Source organism: Passer domesticus, chromosome 25, assembly GCF_036417665.1.
Source record: "Passer domesticus isolate bPasDom1 chromosome 25, bPasDom1.hap1, whole genome shotgun sequence".
Lineage (NCBI taxonomy): Eukaryota > Metazoa > Chordata > Aves > Passeriformes > Passeridae > Passer > Passer domesticus.
The window spans coordinates 276,121-296,450 of record NC_087498.1 but is presented as its reverse complement, the minus strand read 5'-3'; the positions used below and the strand labels follow the sequence as shown (position 1 = coordinate 296,450).

The following is a 20,330-nucleotide window of genomic DNA, read 5'->3' as shown; positions in this document are numbered from 1 at the left end:
GGAGAAAGCTTCCAAGACTTTGGGATTAATTGGAATCTATGAGTATGTGAAATAGATAGTAGTAGAGTTTATCACAGAGTGACAACCTTAGAGTTTTGTGGTTTTAGTATGGAGGTAGATAGGAGACAAGATAGAAGATTTTGGGCATTGTCTGATCTCCTTGTTCTTCATCTACTCCATTTTCTACAGTGTTGGGAGCACAGGGTGATTGGTTAAAAAGAACCACAACGCAGATGCTGCGTAGACAGAAAAATAATTACTTATTTGTAGGAAGGTAGAAATAAAGTACATTCTAAGAGTTAATCAGACAAAATAGCTTTAAAAGATCTTGAATCTGTGTGTCTTGTGACTTTTGGTGCCTTCTCTTCGTACGCTAAGTCTAAGATGTAGACGGCATACAGAACTTCTGATAAGAGAAAAATAAACAATAACCTGAAAACCAAAAACCCAAGAGTCCCGTCCATCTCTCATTCCTAGCACAGAACTTTTTATGGGTCTCCCCATCAGGGGGACCCATGGGGGAGGCTTCTACAGAGGGAAACTGATCAATGCCTTTCTTTTTGAGGGAAAATACATCCAATTTGCTTTAGTGGATGGGGAATTGATTCACAAAGTAGGGTGATAATGTTCCTACTTAGATATGATATCATTAACACTATATTTTATCCTACATCAAGTTCCATTGTATATTCAAGTGTCTCTCCCATGGTACACATAAGGAAAAACTCAATTTTGGATCAATGGATCATGTATCAAATTATAGTAAAAAAAATAAGGGGGAAAAAAGCAGAAAATAGGAAAAGGCCTTTGTTCCTGCAGACTGCCTCATTTAATTACTATAATCACATTTAATTACATATAATATAATGTAAGCTCTGTACCACACACAGAGCTGTAAGAAAGCAGATCCATTTCAAAGCAAGAAGGGAATCAGCCAGTTCAAAGATTCTATTTTCAACTTGTGTTTGTATTTATTTACTCATTTAAATACTACAGTGGAAATCCTAAGAAAAAAACTAATGGGAAGAGCAAGCAGCATGAATTCTGCAAGAGGTTCTTAAAGCCTCTGAACTGGGATATTTTTATTATGTGGGTTATTTTCAGGCATCACTGGAGCCACACTTCCCCCCAACCTGACAGCTTTGCTGCCTGATGCTTCCTGACAACTGAGTCATGTCAGCACTGCCCAGACACTGACACTGTGCGCATTGTGTGGAAGATCATTAAGCCCCACTAAATGAAAAAAATAAAACAAACCCTTTTCCCAAGACATTCCCACACAACAACAGATGGACGGAAAGTTATTGTACAAGTTCAGTGGACACAAAGAATCAAGTTCCAAAAAATCTCTTCTTCAAATAAACCAGGGGCTTTTTTCATCTTCTATAAAATAAACAGAAGACCCTATATTAAGGTTTAAGATCGGCAGGAACATCCAGACGAAGAACAAGAACAAAGAGCTGATGCTGACAACAGAGCAAAGAGCCCAGACTCAATATCTGACAAACTAAAATGCCCAGACAGAACATCCAGTGGCAAGGCTGGGGAGAACACTCACAATAATGCTGAGAAATACTGATTCTGCAGCAAAGAGATGCTAGGGAAGAATAATAACCAGCAGCACTGTAGGAGGCAGGGACAGGGTCAGGCAATGTCAGCACTGCACTGGGGGTGACCACAGCCTGAAAACCAGAACACCCAAGGATTTAATTCAAGTGAAGTCAGAGAAGCACAAAAGTTGTGAGCTTTTAAATGCACATTTCAACCCTTACTCCCTATCTGCCTAAATTCCCAAGACAGGAGAATTCCTGCACAGTTTCCAGGAGCAGTTGTAATTCCTGTGGTGACACTGCCATCCATGGATTCCCCTGCATACACTGCAGTGTCTTCCTCTATTGATCCTCCTTTCCCTGTTGTGGCAAATTGAAATGCAGATTATTTGCCTGTCCTCAAACTTGTACAGTCTTCCCACATAAGAGAAGATCCAGAGAACCCCAGCATGGCTTGAGTAAGAAGGAACCTCAAAGCTCATCCCATTCCACCCCCTGCCATGGGCAGGGACACCTTCCACTATCCCAGGGTGCTCCAAGCCCTGTCCAACCCGGCCTCAGGCTTCAGGGATGGAGCAGCCACAACCTCTCTGGGCAACCTCTTTCTGGGCCAGAGCCTCACCGCCCTCACAGGGAGGAATTCCTTCCCACTATCCCATCTATCCTTGCCCTCTGGCACTGGGAAGCCATTCTGCCTTGTCCTGGCGCTCCATCCCTTGTCCAAAGTCCCTTTCCAGCTCTTCAGGCACAAGAAGAGGCTCTAAGGGCTCCCTGGAATCTTTCCTTTAACAGGTTGAACATCCCCAGCTCTCCCATCCTTTCCTCATACGAGGTTTCCATCCCTCTAATCACTTCTGTGGCCAAATATTGTCAGGAATTATTATTTCAACATTTTGTTTTCTATAAAATGCTGAGCGGTCTCCAGATTGAACCATCCTCAAGACCCTTATTTGCAATTCCTCTATATTGTTGTGCTAAACTGTATTAAAACAGCCCAATTCTGGTCTTTGAAACATCACCAAGGCAAAATGTTCCAAACTAAAGTCACATTCCATCAGTACAAGAACTGCTGGGTGACACTGCAGAATTGCAAGAAGACGGAGGCAGAGCTGAAACTCTGGCACTTCAAGTGTGAATGTGGGGAATAATGGAGTAAACCGATTTTGATTCCCAAAATATTTTTATTTTCCAGCTTTTTAAGCCTTCAGGTTCTTCTAAATAATTTCCCATTGGCTACAGAGATAAGTAAACTTCATTAACAATTTAAGACATTTTCCCCTCCTTGGTGAATATAAAACTTTCCTGCCCAGCAAGTACAAGGTTTAGCTGTGCTGCAAGAATTTGAAGCTACTCACTTCATACTGTCCTAGCTCCTGTATAATTTTCAAGAGAAGGTTATATTATTATATTTTCTCAGTACAAATGTTTGTCACATGAAACAGCCAGAGTATGAATACACATTTTCTGTAACTTACCCATCTGAGATGTGCAATACTGACCTAAAAATCTGTTCTGCCTGACATCTGAGTGTGTAAATATGTCATTGATGCTTGGTGTGTCTGAGTAAAGCACTTGGAAGCAGCAGCATCTTTAGCTGAGTTAAGACTAAAACTAAAGATGCCAGAAGGCATCTGAAATTACTCATGCAAGAATTTAAATAGATTTAAAAGTCTATCCCGTAACTCAGTGCCTAAAACTGGGTTAAAATAAGTGTGTGAGGAGACCTGTCACAGGCAACACCTGGGGTTCTGTCTCAGGAGCCAGTTACAAGAGCCTAAGGGACCAGAAAAGAGGGAAGTGCTTTCCCAGTTCCAGAGGGCAGGGACAGATGAGACATTGGGAAGAAGTTCCTCCTTGTGCCTCTGGCCCAGGCTGCCCAGAGAAGCTGTGGCTGCCCCATGCCTGGAAGTGTCCAAGGCCATGCTGGACATTGGGGCTTGGAGCAACCTGGGCAAGTGGAAGGTGATCCCCATCTGTGGCAGGTGGGGGATAGGATGAGCTTTAAGGTCCCTCTAAACCAAACCATCCTGGGATTCTGTGAAAATGCCCTGCCTGGCCCATCCCCTCCCCAGCTGGCTGTAAAATCAGTATCACCAGTATCTCCTGGAATGGCAAAGGCCTCCTTTGCTGGGGGGCTGCAGGTGGACATCTTCAGCAGCTCCAGGTCCTCTGCACCTGCCCTTCCTCTCTCTTCCACCCCATGGTAAATTGTCCTACTCCAGTTCAAACAATTTCCTTTCATCACCCAATCTGAGTTATTTCCACCCCACAACCTCACACCAGGGAATGATTTCAGAACTCTGAGTGTTTCAGAACTATGTGATTTTATCATTTTTCCGCCCTAAGTGACTCCTTGGTCAGTTGATATTACAGGCTAAAATCTTGATTTAAGCTCTTCCTTCCTTTGCAATACTGCTTGCTAAATTACTATTTCCTGACACTATTTCCAGCCTTTCATAGATTATGAACAAAGTATTTTTAAAATTAAGTCACTCATGTCACCTGACTCCCTTTAGAGCCACCCAGCTCCCAAGGTCAGCTGGAGACACATCAGGATTTACCAGATTGCTGATGGTGCTGCATCTAAAGCAGAGCCAGTAATTCATCTTCCTAAATAACCTCGTGAAAGCAGAGATTTTGCTGAGCTGCTACATGAAAAAACAAAATAACTATTTGAAAATAATTAGCATCAACACAGGTTTAACAAAGGCTATGCAAACCAACCATCAAAAAAATAACCTCACTTTTCTTTAACATCTGATGCAGTTCTAAGAAAGAGATCAAAAAGCTATACTTATATCCTGAAATATTTCAAGGAAAAGTCCAGGGTAAAAATTCATCAACAATAATCACCATCTATGAAATATTTCCAGGAATCCAATTCATTCACTTTTAATGATAAGATTTTATTGGGAAGGAACCTCACCCACATACAATGTATTAGCCAAAAAAAAAAAAAAAAGGAAAAAAAAGAGGTGAAATAAGGAAGAGAAAGTCCTTTTTAAAGCTAGCAAACTAGAGGGGAGAAGGACTTATTTAGCACAGACATAAGGAAAAGTATTTTAAAAATCAAGACAAGCTGGAAAGGAAGTTACTTCTTCATGAAGCTACAAGCACAGGGATCAAGCTGCACAGCTTAAACCAAACATTTTTAACCAGACTTTTTCAGTTATTACACAAGACACAGCTCCCTGAAAGAGCCAAGAAATTCTCTTTTTTTTTTTTTGGTGGAAAGGTATTGAAATGGTAGCAACAAAAGAAGCTTTTTTAAAAAGTAGTTCCAACAACATTGTTCTACACCCATACTTAGAGACGATTCCACAGCCCCACTTGGCTTTTAGGTGAAGCCAAAATTGTGATAAATAGAAAAGTTTGATTTAAACTTTTGTTGAACAGGCAGGTTTTGCTTTGGTTTCAAATAAAATGAGATGCTTTCAAAAAATTTGTTTCTAGTTAAATCAAATTTTTCCTACTCATTCAAATATTTTTCCTCCTTGTGTTAAATATGAAAAAGAAGCTGCTTTCCACAGAGCAGTGCATGACAAAGGTGCTGCCCTGCTCAGTCCGTGGCGCTGCCAAGCAAAGGCTTTACCGTGTAATTCCAGAACGAGGGCCCCAGCGTTCCCGTGAGGAGCTGGATGGCTACTGTGCAGAGCATGGACTCTGTCACATCAAATCTACACGTGAGGGAGAGAAACAGTTCAGAACACTGTCCTGAGCACTCCTCTGAAGGGGAACCATTAAACATCTTCAGCCAGGCTAAAGGATAAAATCCAGGGTCGGGATGATTCAAAGGGCAATTCAGGGTAGGGATTAACAACCACAAAACCCAGGAGTATTAATGAATTAACAAAACCATTCCATCCCACATAGTATTTTACACATGTAAATCTTCATTCAGAACTTTTGCAATTTACAATTTTACCATATCACTCCAACACATGAGAAAAAACAACCATTCGGTGTGTGCATGAGGGAATAAATGAAATTCCTTGATCTGAGTCATGGTGAACAAAATCCATAAACAAGCACAATCCAGGACTCTCATCTCCCAACCTCATGCTCATGTCTGCAAACAACACTGAATATATGAATTCTTTAGCTGAAGATGCTCCTGCATGTTTCAGTGGAACAGAAATGCAGACTGTATTTCAGTTTGCCACCTCTGAGGGAAAGGAAGAAGTTTCACCTCTCTCCTCATGCAGCTTTTTGGCAAATAATGCACCAAGAAGTGAGCTCTGGACCCCTGCTCAGGGGTAATCATGCTCCATTCTGTATCTATTTATTTCTCATCCCTGACTGAAAGAGATGAAAAAATATACCAGAGCCAACAGAGCCACAGAAACCACCCTTTCTCCTAATACAGTGCCATAAATCTGCATTTTAACATAACAAAATATTTTTAAATGGGATCAAATTTAAAAAATCAAACCATTGAGGTTAAAAAGAAAATAACTCGGCAGCAACAGCAGGGTCAGTCAGAAAACAGCTCCTGTTTATGGCTGTGCTTATCAGAGTGTGCTGGAACAGACACTCACCATGCCAAGGGATTTAAAATGGGCAGCACAGAAAGGTCATTGTGGCCCCACTGCAGGGCTCAGGTGCAGTGATGATATGCAGACACCAAGCCAGAGGAGAGGGGCTGCTGAAGTTCAGCCTGATAAGCATTTTCAGTTTAATTAGCACAGCACATAACACAGTAAATAGCTGGGATAGGCAATAGTTGGTATTTTAGGGAATACAAGAGAAAGCCCCATGCCCAAACCCCACAGCTACTTTGGTGCTTCACAACAGCTGCAGTTTCTATTCCTTTTTTCCTACGTTATTTTAGGTGATATTTGTAATTCAGACATGGATCCACCTTTTAAACATCATTTGGGAAGTTTAAGAAGGGGCATTGACCTTGGCATGTGCTTCACTCCACGGAGATGCTGGCACTGACAATACCTGTGCCTGCTCTGCTGGGAGCCCTGTCAGGCTCCTGAGTCTGGAGCCAATTAACACACAGGGGATTAGTGCTGTATCCAGAATATTCCCTTGTCAGTGCTAATTTATTGAGTGTACTCCATGGGCAATTCTTAACTAAACAAATCATTAGACAATTCAAGAGCCACCACTGGCTCAGGGCTCAGAGACAGCTGCAGTCAGTCCCTTCCTTGTGCTAACAGGGAACCCAAACTGAATTCAAACAGAGAGATGCCCTGAGAAAACAGGAAACAGACACTTACACTGGAGATGGCCCTGAAATCAAGTAAATCAGTAACAACAGAGCTCATCTAATACAGCTTTTTAAGGCTGTGTGAAACTAGGGTGGAGGCTACTGTACCATCCTCCTCTTCCTCTCCCAACACACAAAACTCCATTAAAAAGTCCCAGATCACAGCAGACAAGAAAAACACTCCTGCCTCAACAGAAAACAGAAGTTATGGAGCTGGAAAACTTACAGGGAACCATCTACCAGTTAATGCTCTGGTCTGGAAAATGATGATTGTTCCATCTGTCTTGTCCATATCTACTGAGTGTGCAAGTGGGATTACTAAGGCTGAGCAATGAACTGGGAATCTGAACAGGAGACAAAGGACTGTTTTCTTAAGGGAACCACAGCAGCAAGAAAAGAATGTTCAACATCTGAACACAACAGAAAGAAAGGCTGAGAGTCACATGCTAAAAGTGCAAATGCTTTGTTGATTAGAGTTTTACCCTAACTCATTCCAATCCAGCAGTTTCCCTTGGATGCCATGAAATGCAATAGTGTGAATAAAGCAAACTGTTCAGAAAAAATGTGAGCAAGAATTAGAATTATTTCCAGCACCAGGAAATTCATGTTAAAGGAAAAATAATATTAAAAATTAAGGGGAAAATAATTAAAAATAAGCCCCCTTCCTTGTTATTATACACATCCAGTATGTAAATTTTTCCTTCATATGTTTGTTATGCTCACAGAACAGCGAGAACTCCAAGGATTTCTCAGAACAATCAGGAGAAGCATCTCCACACATGACCAATGGGATTGCAGCTGAAAATGCTGTTGGAAGGACTTGTGGGAGGGAAAAGGAGCGGGATGTGGAAACCACCCCCCACCTTTTCCATGAGCCCTCATCAGCTGCACAGGTTTCTGTGACGCTGCCAGTGTGACTGAGGAAGCAGGAGGTGCAGGTTACCAAACTTCACACCCACCACAAAGACACTTTAACACATCCTGCTTGCAAGTACAGAGAACTCAACACCTCCTGACATCAACAGTGGCTCTACTTAGCCTCAGACTCTCTCTGTAAATAACATTGGTGTAAATGTTCTCCAAGAAGTGTTGGAAAGTTTTAAGCTGTACAATCATGGGAATGATTGCCTTATCTCAGAGTGGAGATCCTGAGGCTGTTCCCAGGAGCAAGAACTCAGTGTGCTAAAGTCTGACTTGGAAGGTTTCCATCCCTGTATTTCAGCATTTGGTGTGTGTTGTCTATGCAAGATAGAACATCAACTCCTTCTCTGCTGAGGCTGAAGAAAAAGGTTGGCTTAGCTTTCTGAAATCCCCCATTTCCTCACCTCTTCTTTGGACCTTAGTGGCAGCAGTGGCGATAGGACTCAGGTGAACTAACCTATTATCCCACAGGCTCTTGGGCCTGGACGACTGCCCCAGAGTCACGGAAAAGGAATGTTTCCCCAAATCCTCCATCTCTCATCGAGAAAGGCTGTTTTGCTCAGCAGCCGGAATTATTTTGCTTTCTCTGGGGGTTATTATTCAAATGGCAGCATAACCATTTTTAACTTTTCAATTCTATGAAAGGTGGTAAAAACTGATTCTTCCTCTCCTATTAATGATACTCCTTTGTGAAGTCTCCTTGAAAACTAATTTCCATCTCATTGTGTCTATATTTACATACATACACAACAGCTATAATTCCTACCATCACCAATTTATGGTATTTTCACTAAAAAAAGGTTGTAATAAACCAGATAATGCAGTAACTTGTAGGAGAAATGCTGGAGACCATGGTACAGCAGCCCCCTCAGGTCTCTGGATGGACCCTTGGGCATTCAGTGCCCACTGGGTTTTTTTCAATATGATTCAGCACCTCCAGCACTTCCATCATGAACAAATGCACCAGGACTTTACCTGAGCAGTTTGTGTATCATGTCTCTCAAGAGAACACCCAGGCTGGACAAGGGGGAATGGCTTCCCACTGCCAAAGGGCAGGGTTAGGTGGGATATTGAGAAGAAATTCTTCCCTGTGAGGGCGGGGAGGCCCTGGCACAGGTTGCCCAGAGCAGCTGTGGCTGTCCCATTTCTGGAAGTGTCCAAGGTCAGACTGGACAGGGTTTAGAGCAATCTGGGATAGTGGAAGGTGTCCCTGCCCATAGCAGGGGGTGTCACTGGATGAGTTTATTGTCCTTTCCTACTAAAACCAATTCCATGGTTCTGTGATTCTGAGCTGTGCTGCAGAATCCAGCTCTGACAGGGACAGACAGTCCATGCACGTGGGACAGCCCCTGCAGTCAAGGCTGTGCTCTGACCTTGAGCAGCTGGAACATCCTGAGCCTCCACACACTTGCTTCTCCTCCTGCACTTCCTGCAGGGACCAGGACCATTACTGAACCCAAGTGGGATAACCCTGGATTGGGAAGAACCAGGTGATCACACCTGGGCTCCAGATAACATCAGGAAAATCCTTTCAGGATTTGTGCACCATACTCCCTAATGATCTGTTTTCTACAGCATGTTCATGAAGTACCTCAAATCTGCTTCCACAAGGACACATGGAAGTCCATCGCAGCCTGCCAGTTGGATTTTTGGGATATGCAGGAAAAAATTCTCTGTTTCCAAAGCAGAGGTGCCCCAGTGATGGCACAGCTGCCCCAATACATGACTCAGCTCATCCTGTGCTGTAGCACAGCAAATCCACAACCCAGACAAACCAGTTCTATGCTGGAAACCAGGTCAGGAGAACCAAGTCATTATTTGGGCTGCTTCAATACTAAGTGTCTCTCTGCCATTCAAAATCACCTTTCTTTTTTTCAAATATGCTGAGTATTCCTGTTCTTCCATAAGATCATCACACATCAGGTGTTTTAAGTAAAACTTCTTCATTAAACTCTACCCCTGCTGCCTTTGCACTGCTGATATTGTTACAGTGACTTTCCTGGAGCTTTCCCCACTTGCCTTGAGACACTTCCTGCTTCCTCCTGGGGAATTTTTAGGCAATACTGACCTCTAGCTATTTGAGCTGTTCAATCAACACCAACTGCTTTTTGAAGAGTGCAGTGGTTGCCAGGATCTAATGGAATTATGTGATCATTTGAAAATGGAGACAGATCACAGAACTTTCTTGACTCAACTGATTATTCTAAATCCCAGAGTAGCACAGGGACACCCCCACAGCTGTCAGGGAGAAGACAACATACACAGCTGATGGATTCAGTAATTGTGTCCAACCGAACAAAGTTTTCCTTTTCCACCTGCAGGATCTGTAGGAATTTTGCAAAATAGATCCCATTTCCTCCTCCCTCCCTCAGAGGAACTGATCCTGCTCAGCAATCTGACAGGCCCTGCTCACCTTCAGGGCCTTCAAGGTTGGTGCAGTGACACCTGAATGAATCATGGAATTGTTAAGGTTGGAAAAGCCCTCCAGGATCAACAAGCCCAGCCTGACTGATCCCCACCTTGTCACCAGCCCTGAGCACCACTTCCATTTGTTCCTTGGGCAGGGATGGGGACTCCAGACCTCCCTAGGCAGCCCCTTCCAATGCCTGACCACCCCTTCCTAGGAAGAAATTCCTCCTGATGTCCAACCTGACCCTTCCCTGGTGCGGCTTGAGGCTGCTTCCTCTTGCCCTGTCCTTTGTTCCCAAGGAGCAGAGCCTGACCCTGTCCAGGCTGTCCCCTCCTGTCAGGAGTTGTGTAGAGCCAGAAGGTTCCCCCTGAGTCTCCTTTTCTCCAGGCTGAGCCCTCCAGCTCCCTCAGCTGCTCCTGGAGCTGCAGTCCCTTCCCCATACACAAACGACACACTGTTCCACAAGCACACACTTACTTGGACACACCAATTTCCCTGTTTTTTTAAGGTGGGCTTTTTCAGCAAGACAGGCTGATTCTGTAACTCAACATTTTAGGCCTGCGTGGAAGGAAAGAAATACAATCTCTCCCTTTAGCACCCTCTGCTCTTCTCCAAGCCATTTCACTACCAAGTTCTCTCTGTACTGCAATACAATTTCTTGGACATATCACAAATACAGTAAGTGATAACCAGCTGTCTACTCTTTCCTGCTGCTTCAGAATTAAGGCAAGTCAAAACCACTGCCACATTCCCTAAAACATCACTATTACACCCTCTCTCTGAGGATTTTTGAGAGTCACAACATGGGATACAGACAGGAAAAAGCTCCTGTGCACAAGGATCTTTTTGGCTCCTTTCAACAGCTGTCTCTGATCCCACTTATTCAGGATTAAGGATACCTAAGTCTGTACACTGCAGTGAATCTGAAAGGGTTGATAAAATACCTTTTTTCAATTTTAGATTAGTGAAACAAAAGCTTCATTAAAAATTGTCAAACAGTGAGAATCTGTTAACTGGATAAATAGTCTCATGGTTTATGCATTAAAATGAACATCAGCTTATGACAGTCTATTAACCTTGTGACAGAGGGCAAAAGAAGGAACAAATATGTTTACTACACAGTGCTGTGCTATCTAAATTAATGGTACACACATTTAGATCCTTATTGCCTTATCTGAATTAGCTACATATTCATGGTCGCTACATTCTTATACTATTATAAGGCCAGGCAGAAAAATCAAATTTGCTGAAAAATGCCTCCAAAATACAGACTCCTCACAAAGGAATGTCCCAGTCAACACCAGCACTGACCCAAACACTTCTCTGCAGCACAGCAGCAGTTTGGGGAGGTTGATACTTCCGTCTGTAAAGTCAAGCACATGTCAAGGTCAGGCTTTTGTGTTCTTTGATCAATAGCCAGAAATCTTTGGTTATCAGGGCCCTGTAAAGTTTGAAGGGAGCTAAAAGCATTCAGACTTCTCGTACAGCATGAAAGTGAGACTTCTAAAACAGGAAACTATTTGAGCCACATGTCTTATTTTAAAGATTTAAGTACCAGAATGGGATGTTTCAGTAAATATGCTTTACTGTAATCAGAGTTGGAACAGAGGTCTACATTTTCTTTTCTTCCTCTAATAGACATTTAAAACTGATCCAACGTCTTAAATTTTTGAGAAGAAACACAGAAGTTTTTCTAGAGCATCTGCATTATTGAAACAGTATCCTGCCAATAAAAGCTGTCATATGTAAGAGACCCACAGTTGTACTGTTCCAGCAGTATCTGGGTACCTACAGACTAGTAATTATAGATCATAAATAACAGTCTGTTAGACATCTGTATGTAGTTGTTTTAGAATTGTTTCAAAATCCAAGAAACTAAAGGCAAATTTCAGTTTCCAGATTGAAAAAAAAATAATTCTCCAGTGCATTTATTTGAAGCATGTTTGTTTACTCTGGAATGTGAACACAGAATAAATTCTCAACATAGAATACATTTATTTCCTCATTAAGGTTACAGAATCCCACAGCTCGCCAAGCCCTTGCGTTGCACCTCCCACCCAGTCTCATCCAGCAGGAAACAGGATTTCTGATCCTGACCTTCCTGGCATTGCAATTTTGGTTCCATTTATTGACAGAACCATGAGCTGCATTAACCAAAAGGGATTCTGAACTTTAAATTGGAGTCACAACGGCAATTAATACAGTATATTTTAAGGGTTATGGTTAATATTAACAAATAACTGCACATCACAATAAGCAGTATTATGACAGAGTTTAACAAATGCTAAAGCCAGACTGCCACCATCTGACCAAAGCATTCCTGTCTTAGGATAAAACAGCAGGTACTTTCCATTGCTTATTTAGCTTTATATCACAACAAAAGCTCTAATTAACTAACAGGCCAAAATCATATTTTTACCACTCCTAACACAGGCTAAGGGACATTCACTATTAATTACAGATCCAACACCTGCCAGAAGCTGTAAGCGTGTCACTATGGATAAAAACAATTTGCTACTGCTCTGAGGCGCTGCACTATGGCCACACAAGGTGCAATTCAGGAGAACAGGGTGCCTTCCCCTTTTTCTCAGCCACGTACTTACATGCCAAAGCGCAGCGTCCCCGAGACGTACGTCTGCCAGTGTGCGCAGTAAAACATGAATGTCCCAGCAAAACAACAAAAGAACATCCAGTCAGGGTTGGTGCCCAGCTGCACAGCAATACAAGTTCCCAAAACCACAAAGACTGCAGGAGAAAATCAGTCACAGAGTGAAAAGGGTGCATGTGTGTAAGCATCCTCACCAGAAGCAAAGCTAACAACGGGGCCCAGAGGAGGGACAGTGGGAAGGTTATCCTGGCATGGTTATTTCACAGACATAAGAGATTAATGCTTCCACTTAAAAATACACAGGCTGCACAACATAGACTTCAATCCACATAAGTTATTAGAGGTCATCATTATTAAGGGTTTCTAAGTCTCCTACAATTTTATTCCCTGTGATGCCTAATGTCAATAAGGGACTCGAGTAATTTCTGCAGATGCAGCCTGCAGCAAGTTTTGGGGTTTTCTCCTGCATTTGCCAGACATTTTTCCCTGTCTTCTGACTTTTTCTGATGGCATTAAGAAAATCAAAGGGATACATTCAAGATAAGTAACATATCTAGGCTTTCCCATCCACCCTTTCCATATACAACTCTGACAATGAATTCATAAAATTTAAAGCCTAGGACCTTTAGAATTTGAGGAATCCAAAACACCTGAACAGGGGTTGGACTCAATCTTGGGGGACCCTTCCAACTCAAGATATTCTATGATTTTACAATTTTTTCTGCAATGAGGTTAAACTTCAGGCTGGCTCAATGAACTCCACCTACCCAGGAACTGACCTAGACAATTTGAATCTTAAACTCTTGACTTGTAGAGTCCCACTGCTTAGGCTTAGACCTGTCTTGGTATCACTCTGTATCAAGTCAATATGAAATAATATAGCAGAGTATTATGACAATTTCTTACAGAAAATATTTTAGAACCAAGACTCTGCTAAAACATCATATAGAAGTGCTGGCTCAGGTTGAATTAGTCACATGCTTAGTTTTGTTTTTTCAATGTGATACAACAGAAGACATTCAGCTGATCCAGAGCACTGTTCTATGGAAAGAAGGGTGACTTTCTTGGTTGAAATTGATACATTCAACATTATCAGTTGTCCTTTCTTCAGTAAAGAAGCTTTTTTATTATACTGCAGATTTGATCCCTGAAACAGAGTAATTTAATCCTCCTACTTCAATTAAAAATGACAACAATACCTGTGGACAATGAATCACAGCCATGATCAAAAAGCTCTCCTAACGGAGTGCTGCTGTTTGTCCTTCTTGCTTGTTTTCCATCTATAGCATCCAGGGACTGGTAGATGAAAAGGCCACAAGCACAAGCTATGTATGCCCAGGGAGGTGCCTAAGAGAGAAAGGCAATCACAATAAGGTTTAAAACAGATAAAATTCTCTTCAAAAAAGAGAAAGCCTGCAGCTGTCCCACAGCCAGACAAAACAGTTTTCCTTTTGCACATACAGCTCCTCACTCAGGGGCCTTTCAGCAGCTGGCCCTTGCAAGGCCAGACAGAATGGGTTGTTACATACGGAATGTAAATAAACCAGTGACAGATTAATAGCTACAGCCCCTGCTCTGAAGTAGGAAGCTGCACTGCACAGCTGGAAAAATTGTAATATGACATTTGCAAAGCAGTGCACAGCAAAGTCCTTGTTAAATACATGCAAATTGTTGCACTGATTTCAGAAACTTGGGAACTTTTAGCCCCCAACTTTGTCACAAACACTTCACCAGTGTTCATCTTCACCAGTCCAGAGCTGTGTCACTGCCAGTGCCCAGACTTTGAGTCCAAGAACACTTCTGGAGCTCTGCAGCACAGCCCCTCCACCACCAAGTGTCTCCTCCAGTATGAGGCACCAGCAGCTTTGCCAAACCTATGTTAAGAACACTTAATGGTCACATCCATGAAAAGGATTTCTACTCTGACAGAAACACAAACAATGCCAAAGCCCTGCTGGAGCAAAGATTACTATCCAGGCTTTTTTATGCTTTTTGAAGCATAAACCATTAAGAGCACAAAAGCCAGGGAGTTGTCATTACTCTATTCCGTTTACACATCCATAAATCAGATATTATTTACTATTTTGCAATCTTCACATTTGACACACTTTACAGAAGTGAGCATTTACAAGCAGCTTTATTTTACAGACGACACCAAGAAAAACCAAATACAGTTTAATCAAGCTGACCTGCCTCTCATCAAGCCCTGAAGTCCAGCTGGTTTTGGCCAACACAACCATGACTAATTTGCAGCACATCAACTTAAATATATTTCCTTCTACAACTTGCATTGCTCCTGCCATTTACCAAAACAGTTCCTTCTGCCCAAAAGCTGCCGCTGTGAAGTGCTTTCAGTACCGTCTGTACAAACAGCACAAGGTGAGAAAGGTGGAATGTGTCACCCAAGAGCAGAGCACCACATTTAGCCGAGGTTCTGATGCCACACAACTCCCTCTCATTTTTATCCCTTAGGTGCAGATTTTATCTGCCACAGTTAAGCTAAATTACATCACCCTGAAGGTTTCTCTATAAACTTAAAAATCAATCTGCTGGCTCTCTTTTCTTAAGAGCTCCTTTCATGAGCAGTGTAGGTGTTTCCACTTAGACCTATTTATATCCAAGTAAGATTTCATATTTCTCTTCTTATCCAGGTAATTTTTCCCTTTTATTTTTTAAACTCAGGTACCATTCCATCAGTCAGCACTTTTCCAGCTGGGTCCTCTCAGCTGAGCAGGAAATATTTGCATCTTCTTTACTCTCTGGCTGCACAAGGCCCTGAGTGACAGCTCTGCCCTGGCTGCACCTTTCAGCAACAGGAAGGGAGGAGTCACTCTTGAAAAAAAGCAGAACTAAGGCTGAGCTACAAGGAGAAGAAAATTTACATCAGAAATCAATAGTGGTTTGGGGGGAGGAGGAGAAATTCTGCTCCTGGAGTTTCAGAGCCCCATTTTCTTCCCCACACAGTTCCTTGACGGTTAAAAAGCACCTCCCTGGTCATGCTGTGCTATGTGGCAAATCAGATCAGGCCAAAAGCTGCCTCAGCACTAAGTTGTTTTTCAGTTCAAGTGAGGAGAAAAATCTCACTCACCTCACGCAAAGTACTTCTCAAACTGTTAAACACCAAACAGTGCTTTCATACAGCAGCCTTCAGCTAACACTGAATTTCTCATGCTCTGAGTGCAGCCTCCTGGGCACTTCAGAAGTTTAGTTACCAAGATACAACTGTTCTCCAAATTCTAAATTCTGCTCCAGTTTAGTGACCCAAACCAGCTTTGGGTTCCTGAGAGCTGAAGTCTCAGACTGGATTTCAGAGTCTGAGCCCCCACATAAGCCTGCCCAGAAGTAAACACAAGTTAAACCAACACACACCACAATGCCACAGCCTGGAAAAGGAAGGAGCTGCTCCAAGTATTCCCTGCTCAAACTGAACAGTCACTGTTTATTTTACACCTGCCAAATTCCACAGATTATTGTGAAACAATCTATTTCAACAGATTTCTAGGAGAAGCAAACATCCCTTTCCCATTTCATACGTGGAGCAGGGATGCAGTGCTGACTGTGCCAACCTACGTGAGATTTTGGAAACTGGTGGGGAACAAACTGTGTCCTGCTGGATTCCCAACCTCAGCTGGGAGACTTGGTTAGGAAGGAGTTCAGATGTTTTAAAAGCTGGAACTCTTGAGACATTCCCAGTCATTTGGTGTGTAACACACTTCTATACCAAATAACTCCCTTTCTCAGTGCACACACATAAAAACAGCTTTTAAGATTCAACATTCAAGTGAAAACTCTTCCAGTGCACAAAAATTAGTTTTCAAGCGCTTTATGAGATAATTGGTGATAGAGAGAAGTTGAAATGCCTCAAAGACTTTTGTACCCCTGAAATCAGGTTAAAACAGTTCTACTCAGGGCAGGTGAGGAGCTTTTAGAGCATTCAAGACAAAGAATAAAACCACTGACTTTTATCTGGCTTTCTCACAGCACAGCTACAGCTCAGGAACACAACTCCACCATGCTGTGCCAAAGTCCTGACTGAGCTGCCAGGACACAGAACCTGTGGGGCCCAGGAGGGTGTCCCTGTGGCTCACTAAGCTGGGATTACTCACACCAGCTTTGGTATCTTAAGTGCCCCTACTCTAGAGCTCAGTGCCTTGGCTCTGGTGCAGCCCCAGCATGTCCAACCCACCCAGCTCGTGTGGCAACTCTGATCCCAGAGCCGAGGGGAGTCACCCTGCTCTGGTCACAGAGAGTAAACAGGTACCAACTCCTCCTGCCACGCAGGCCAGGCAGCTGCAGAGCCACTGCTCCAACTCCTGGCAGGGCTGAGCTTTGTGCAGTAGGTCCCTCATGGCTGCTTTGGTGTCAGATCCTATTCCATATGGGCGTGTTGGCCCCAGGAACTGCTGTCTCACTCCAGCATCCACACATGATCTCTCTGCATGCCAGCATCACAGAGAGGCACAAGAGAACAGGTTACAAGGTTGAGGACTGCAAGCTGAACAGCAAGAACCAGCACTCCCCAAAGCAACAACCCACCCAAAAGCAGTGACAGCAACCAAAACAAAGTGCCAGCAGTCCATAACTCACCTGTTCTGTAGCTGTTGGGCAGTAACATACTAATAGCAGAGTTGTAAATATATTTATTAACAGTCCGATGATGGTGATCAGGTTGGGGGCAATCCAGGCTGGAACTCTTCCAACTAACCACTCCCAGTAGCCCTGCATGAGGGGCTCAAGCAGGGACCGTCCGGCACTCTGGTACTTGTGCTCCTCTAACCGTTTGAGCTGGTGCTTGGACAGGGGCGGCGTGGGCAGCTGCACCAGCTTGCTGAGCACGCAGGCGGCGCTGGCGCCGTGGCCGCAGCCCGCGGGGCCCTCCAGGTGCGACTCCCCGCATCGCCGCCTGACGCCGCGCTGCCCGCTCATCGGTGGCTGGCCTAGCAGCTGTCTTGGGCAGGCAGCAGCTGGGCTGGAGAACCATAAGATCCTGCAAAACACAAAGAGGCAAGACACACCTGAGCACACAAATGGGATTTTAGGATATCAGAAGTTTCCAGCTGCTGCCCTAAAGAGCATTTCATTTGCCATCAGCAAAGCAAGATGATTTCATAGGACTACTCCTTTGACAGAGAAAGTTATCTGGAGAATTGCTGATGGAACAACAAGAAACAGGTGCTCCAAATGCAGCAGTAAAACCCTGCAGCCACCAGCTGAAATTCCAGCAGCAGCAGAAACTCCCAAGCCCAGCAGTGAGTTGTGTTACAGACTGGGGCACAGCCAGACCCCTCACACCTCTCCCAGGAGAACAGGTGACACCATTCAGGTTATCAAAAACTGTACTAACACTGGAAAGTCTTAAGTTAAATTGGTTTGGAGCAGCTCTGTCTCTGCAGTGAAGCTGGACAACCACTTAAAAACAGTTATGCACATTTTTTTTCAGATTTCTGGTCCTTATTTCAGTTTTGCTATAGCTTTTTTCTTCTCTAAATTTAACCCAGCTCATTGTCTGTTCAACTTTCAAGAGATACAAGAAAACGCGCAGGAGCTGGAGAGCTTTAGCTGGCCACAGACAGCATAAAGCAGCTGTGAAAAGAAAATACAGGGTCAGGAACAACCTTTCCAGCACAAACAAGAACACTCGCAATGTTCCATCTCCCTTGAAAACAGGTAACCAGACACATAACTCTCCACAAGACGCAGAGAAGCAGTAGAGAAAGGAGACTCAAAATAAGAATTTGCTGTTTATCTGTAGGAGACAACCATGAAAAAATAAATAAAAAGAAAACCCGGTGGAAGTCCAGCAAATAAAGCAGAGAAAGGAAAAAGACAGAGAGCTCTAAAGCCATCTGCACTGCACGGGTAGAGAAAACTGTGCAAATCAAAGGTCATCGCTGGCCTAAGAACAAGTGATCTGAGCTCCACTCTCCACACCCTCAGCAAGGCAAATTCCAGCAGTGAAAAGCCACCTCAGGCAGCCCCGTCAGAGGGAGGAGAAGAGAAAGTGGCAGGGCCTTCGCTGTGCTCGATAAGCTCGGGAGGCAGCAGAGCTGCACCTCCCCAATCGCCGGGAGAGCAGAACTCGTCACGGCGGAGGTCCCCGTGGGCGTCGCCCTGGATGACCAGAAAAACGATTCCCAGTACACTAAACTGAGCTTTCCCCTCATCCTGAGGGCATGAGCCGGGGGAAAACAGCCCAGGAGCGCCTCGTTCCCCAGAGCAAATGCCCGGCCCGGCAGCCGCGGGACTCCCCCGGGCCTGGCACAGCTGGCCGGGGAGGGGCCCAGGGCAGCCCCGGCCCCGCCGGCACTTCGCCCCCGCCCACGGCGCAGCCCCGGCTCCCCCCGGCCCGCGGCTCAGCGCGGCCCCAGTCCCGCCGCGGGGCCCTCCCCGCTCCCCGGCGCTCCCGGCCCCGCGCAGCCCCCGGGACGGCCCCGACGCTACCTCCGCTCCCGCACCGGGCGGCGCTGCTTTTACGCCCCTTTTGCGACGGCCGGAAAGGAGGCGGCGGCAGCGCGCGCCGGGGGCGGGGCCGGGGCGATGCGAGGACGGCGCGGGAGCGGCTGAGGTGAAGGGGGGGACACGGGGGACCCAGACACCGAGCCCGCTGTCACCCCTGTACCCGGGGAACCCACAGCCTCCCCTGCACCCCGGGAACCCACAGCCTCCCCTGCACCCCCCAGGGAACCCACAGCCTCCCCTGCACCCCGGGAACCCACAGCCTCCCCTGCACCCCCCAGGGAACTCACAGCCTCCCCTGCACCCCTCAGGGAACCACAACCTCCCCTTCCCCCCCACAGCCACCTCTGTCACCCCCCCAGCGACCATACCCCGGTCTCCCTATCACTCCTCTTAGCAACCGCCCAGTGTTCCTGTTACCCCCTCCGAGATCCCCTGTCACCCCCTCAGGGACCCCCCTTCATCCCCCTCAGGGACCTTCCGATGTCCCTGTCACCACGTCAGAGACTCCCTCGGAAGCCCCTTGTCATCCCCTCAGAGATCCCCCATCCCCAGAGACGCCGTGGTCTCTCTGTCAGCCCCCATTACCGCTCAGCGATCCCCAGCGTTCCCTGACCCCCTCCACGTCACCCCCACCCTGCTCCGTGCCTCTCACCCCCCTGCAGCCCCCACCGGCTGCACTGCGCTTTGGGACCCCCAGAAACCTCAGCTGTCCTCGCTCCCTCTCCTAATAAATCCCCCTCATCCCCTCTGTGCCCCCCTGTCAGCCCCAGTGACAGCCACCACCATTCCTGCTGCCCAGTGACCCCCCTGCCACATCCCCAGTGAACCTCCATCACTGCCCCGAGGACCCCACTGAGCCCCTCTGCCCCTTCACCTCTCTGCCTTCAGCCTCCCCTTTCTCCCCTTCATTCCCTTTTCCTCCTTTCTTAAACCTCCCTCCATCCTGGTTCCTTTTCCCTTTCCTCCCTGATTACCCCCAGCACCCCACTCCCCGTGTGACCTTGCAGTGACTCCAGTACCAGCTGTCCCCTGGGAATCTCCCGGTGGCTCTGCTCTGAGGACTCAGGTGTTTTTAGCTGAAACTGTGGTCAGTCAAGTGGGATTGGCCAGTGCCATCGGTTCATCCCTGACACAGAGCTCCAGGATCAGGCAGAGCACCCAGCC

The 20,330-nt window shown here is 45.3% G+C and overlaps 1 protein-coding gene across 2 annotated transcripts in view; it reads right to left on the bottom strand.

The window, feature by feature from the left end:
- CEPT1 (choline/ethanolamine phosphotransferase 1) overlaps positions 1–19,201 on the bottom strand; it is a 31,764-nt gene extending 12,563 nt beyond the window's left edge. Inside the window, exons 1-5 of one of the 2 annotated variants that reach the window (XM_064398965.1) lie at positions 19,149–19,201; positions 17,295–17,694; positions 13,907–14,054; positions 12,703–12,844; positions 5,143–5,227 (exon numbers count right to left, since the gene is read on the bottom strand). In XM_064398965.1, the coding sequence (XP_064255035.1) occupies positions 5,143–5,227; positions 12,703–12,844; positions 13,907–14,054; positions 17,295–17,633 (714 nt within the window). In that variant the 5' untranslated portion in view covers positions 17,634–17,694; positions 19,149–19,201. The remainder of the gene's footprint in view (positions 1–5,142; positions 5,228–12,702; positions 12,845–13,906; positions 14,055–17,294; positions 17,695–19,148) is intronic. The other variant, XM_064398964.1, reaches the window with a different exon arrangement.
- Positions 19,202–20,330: the final 1,129 nt, after the last annotated feature.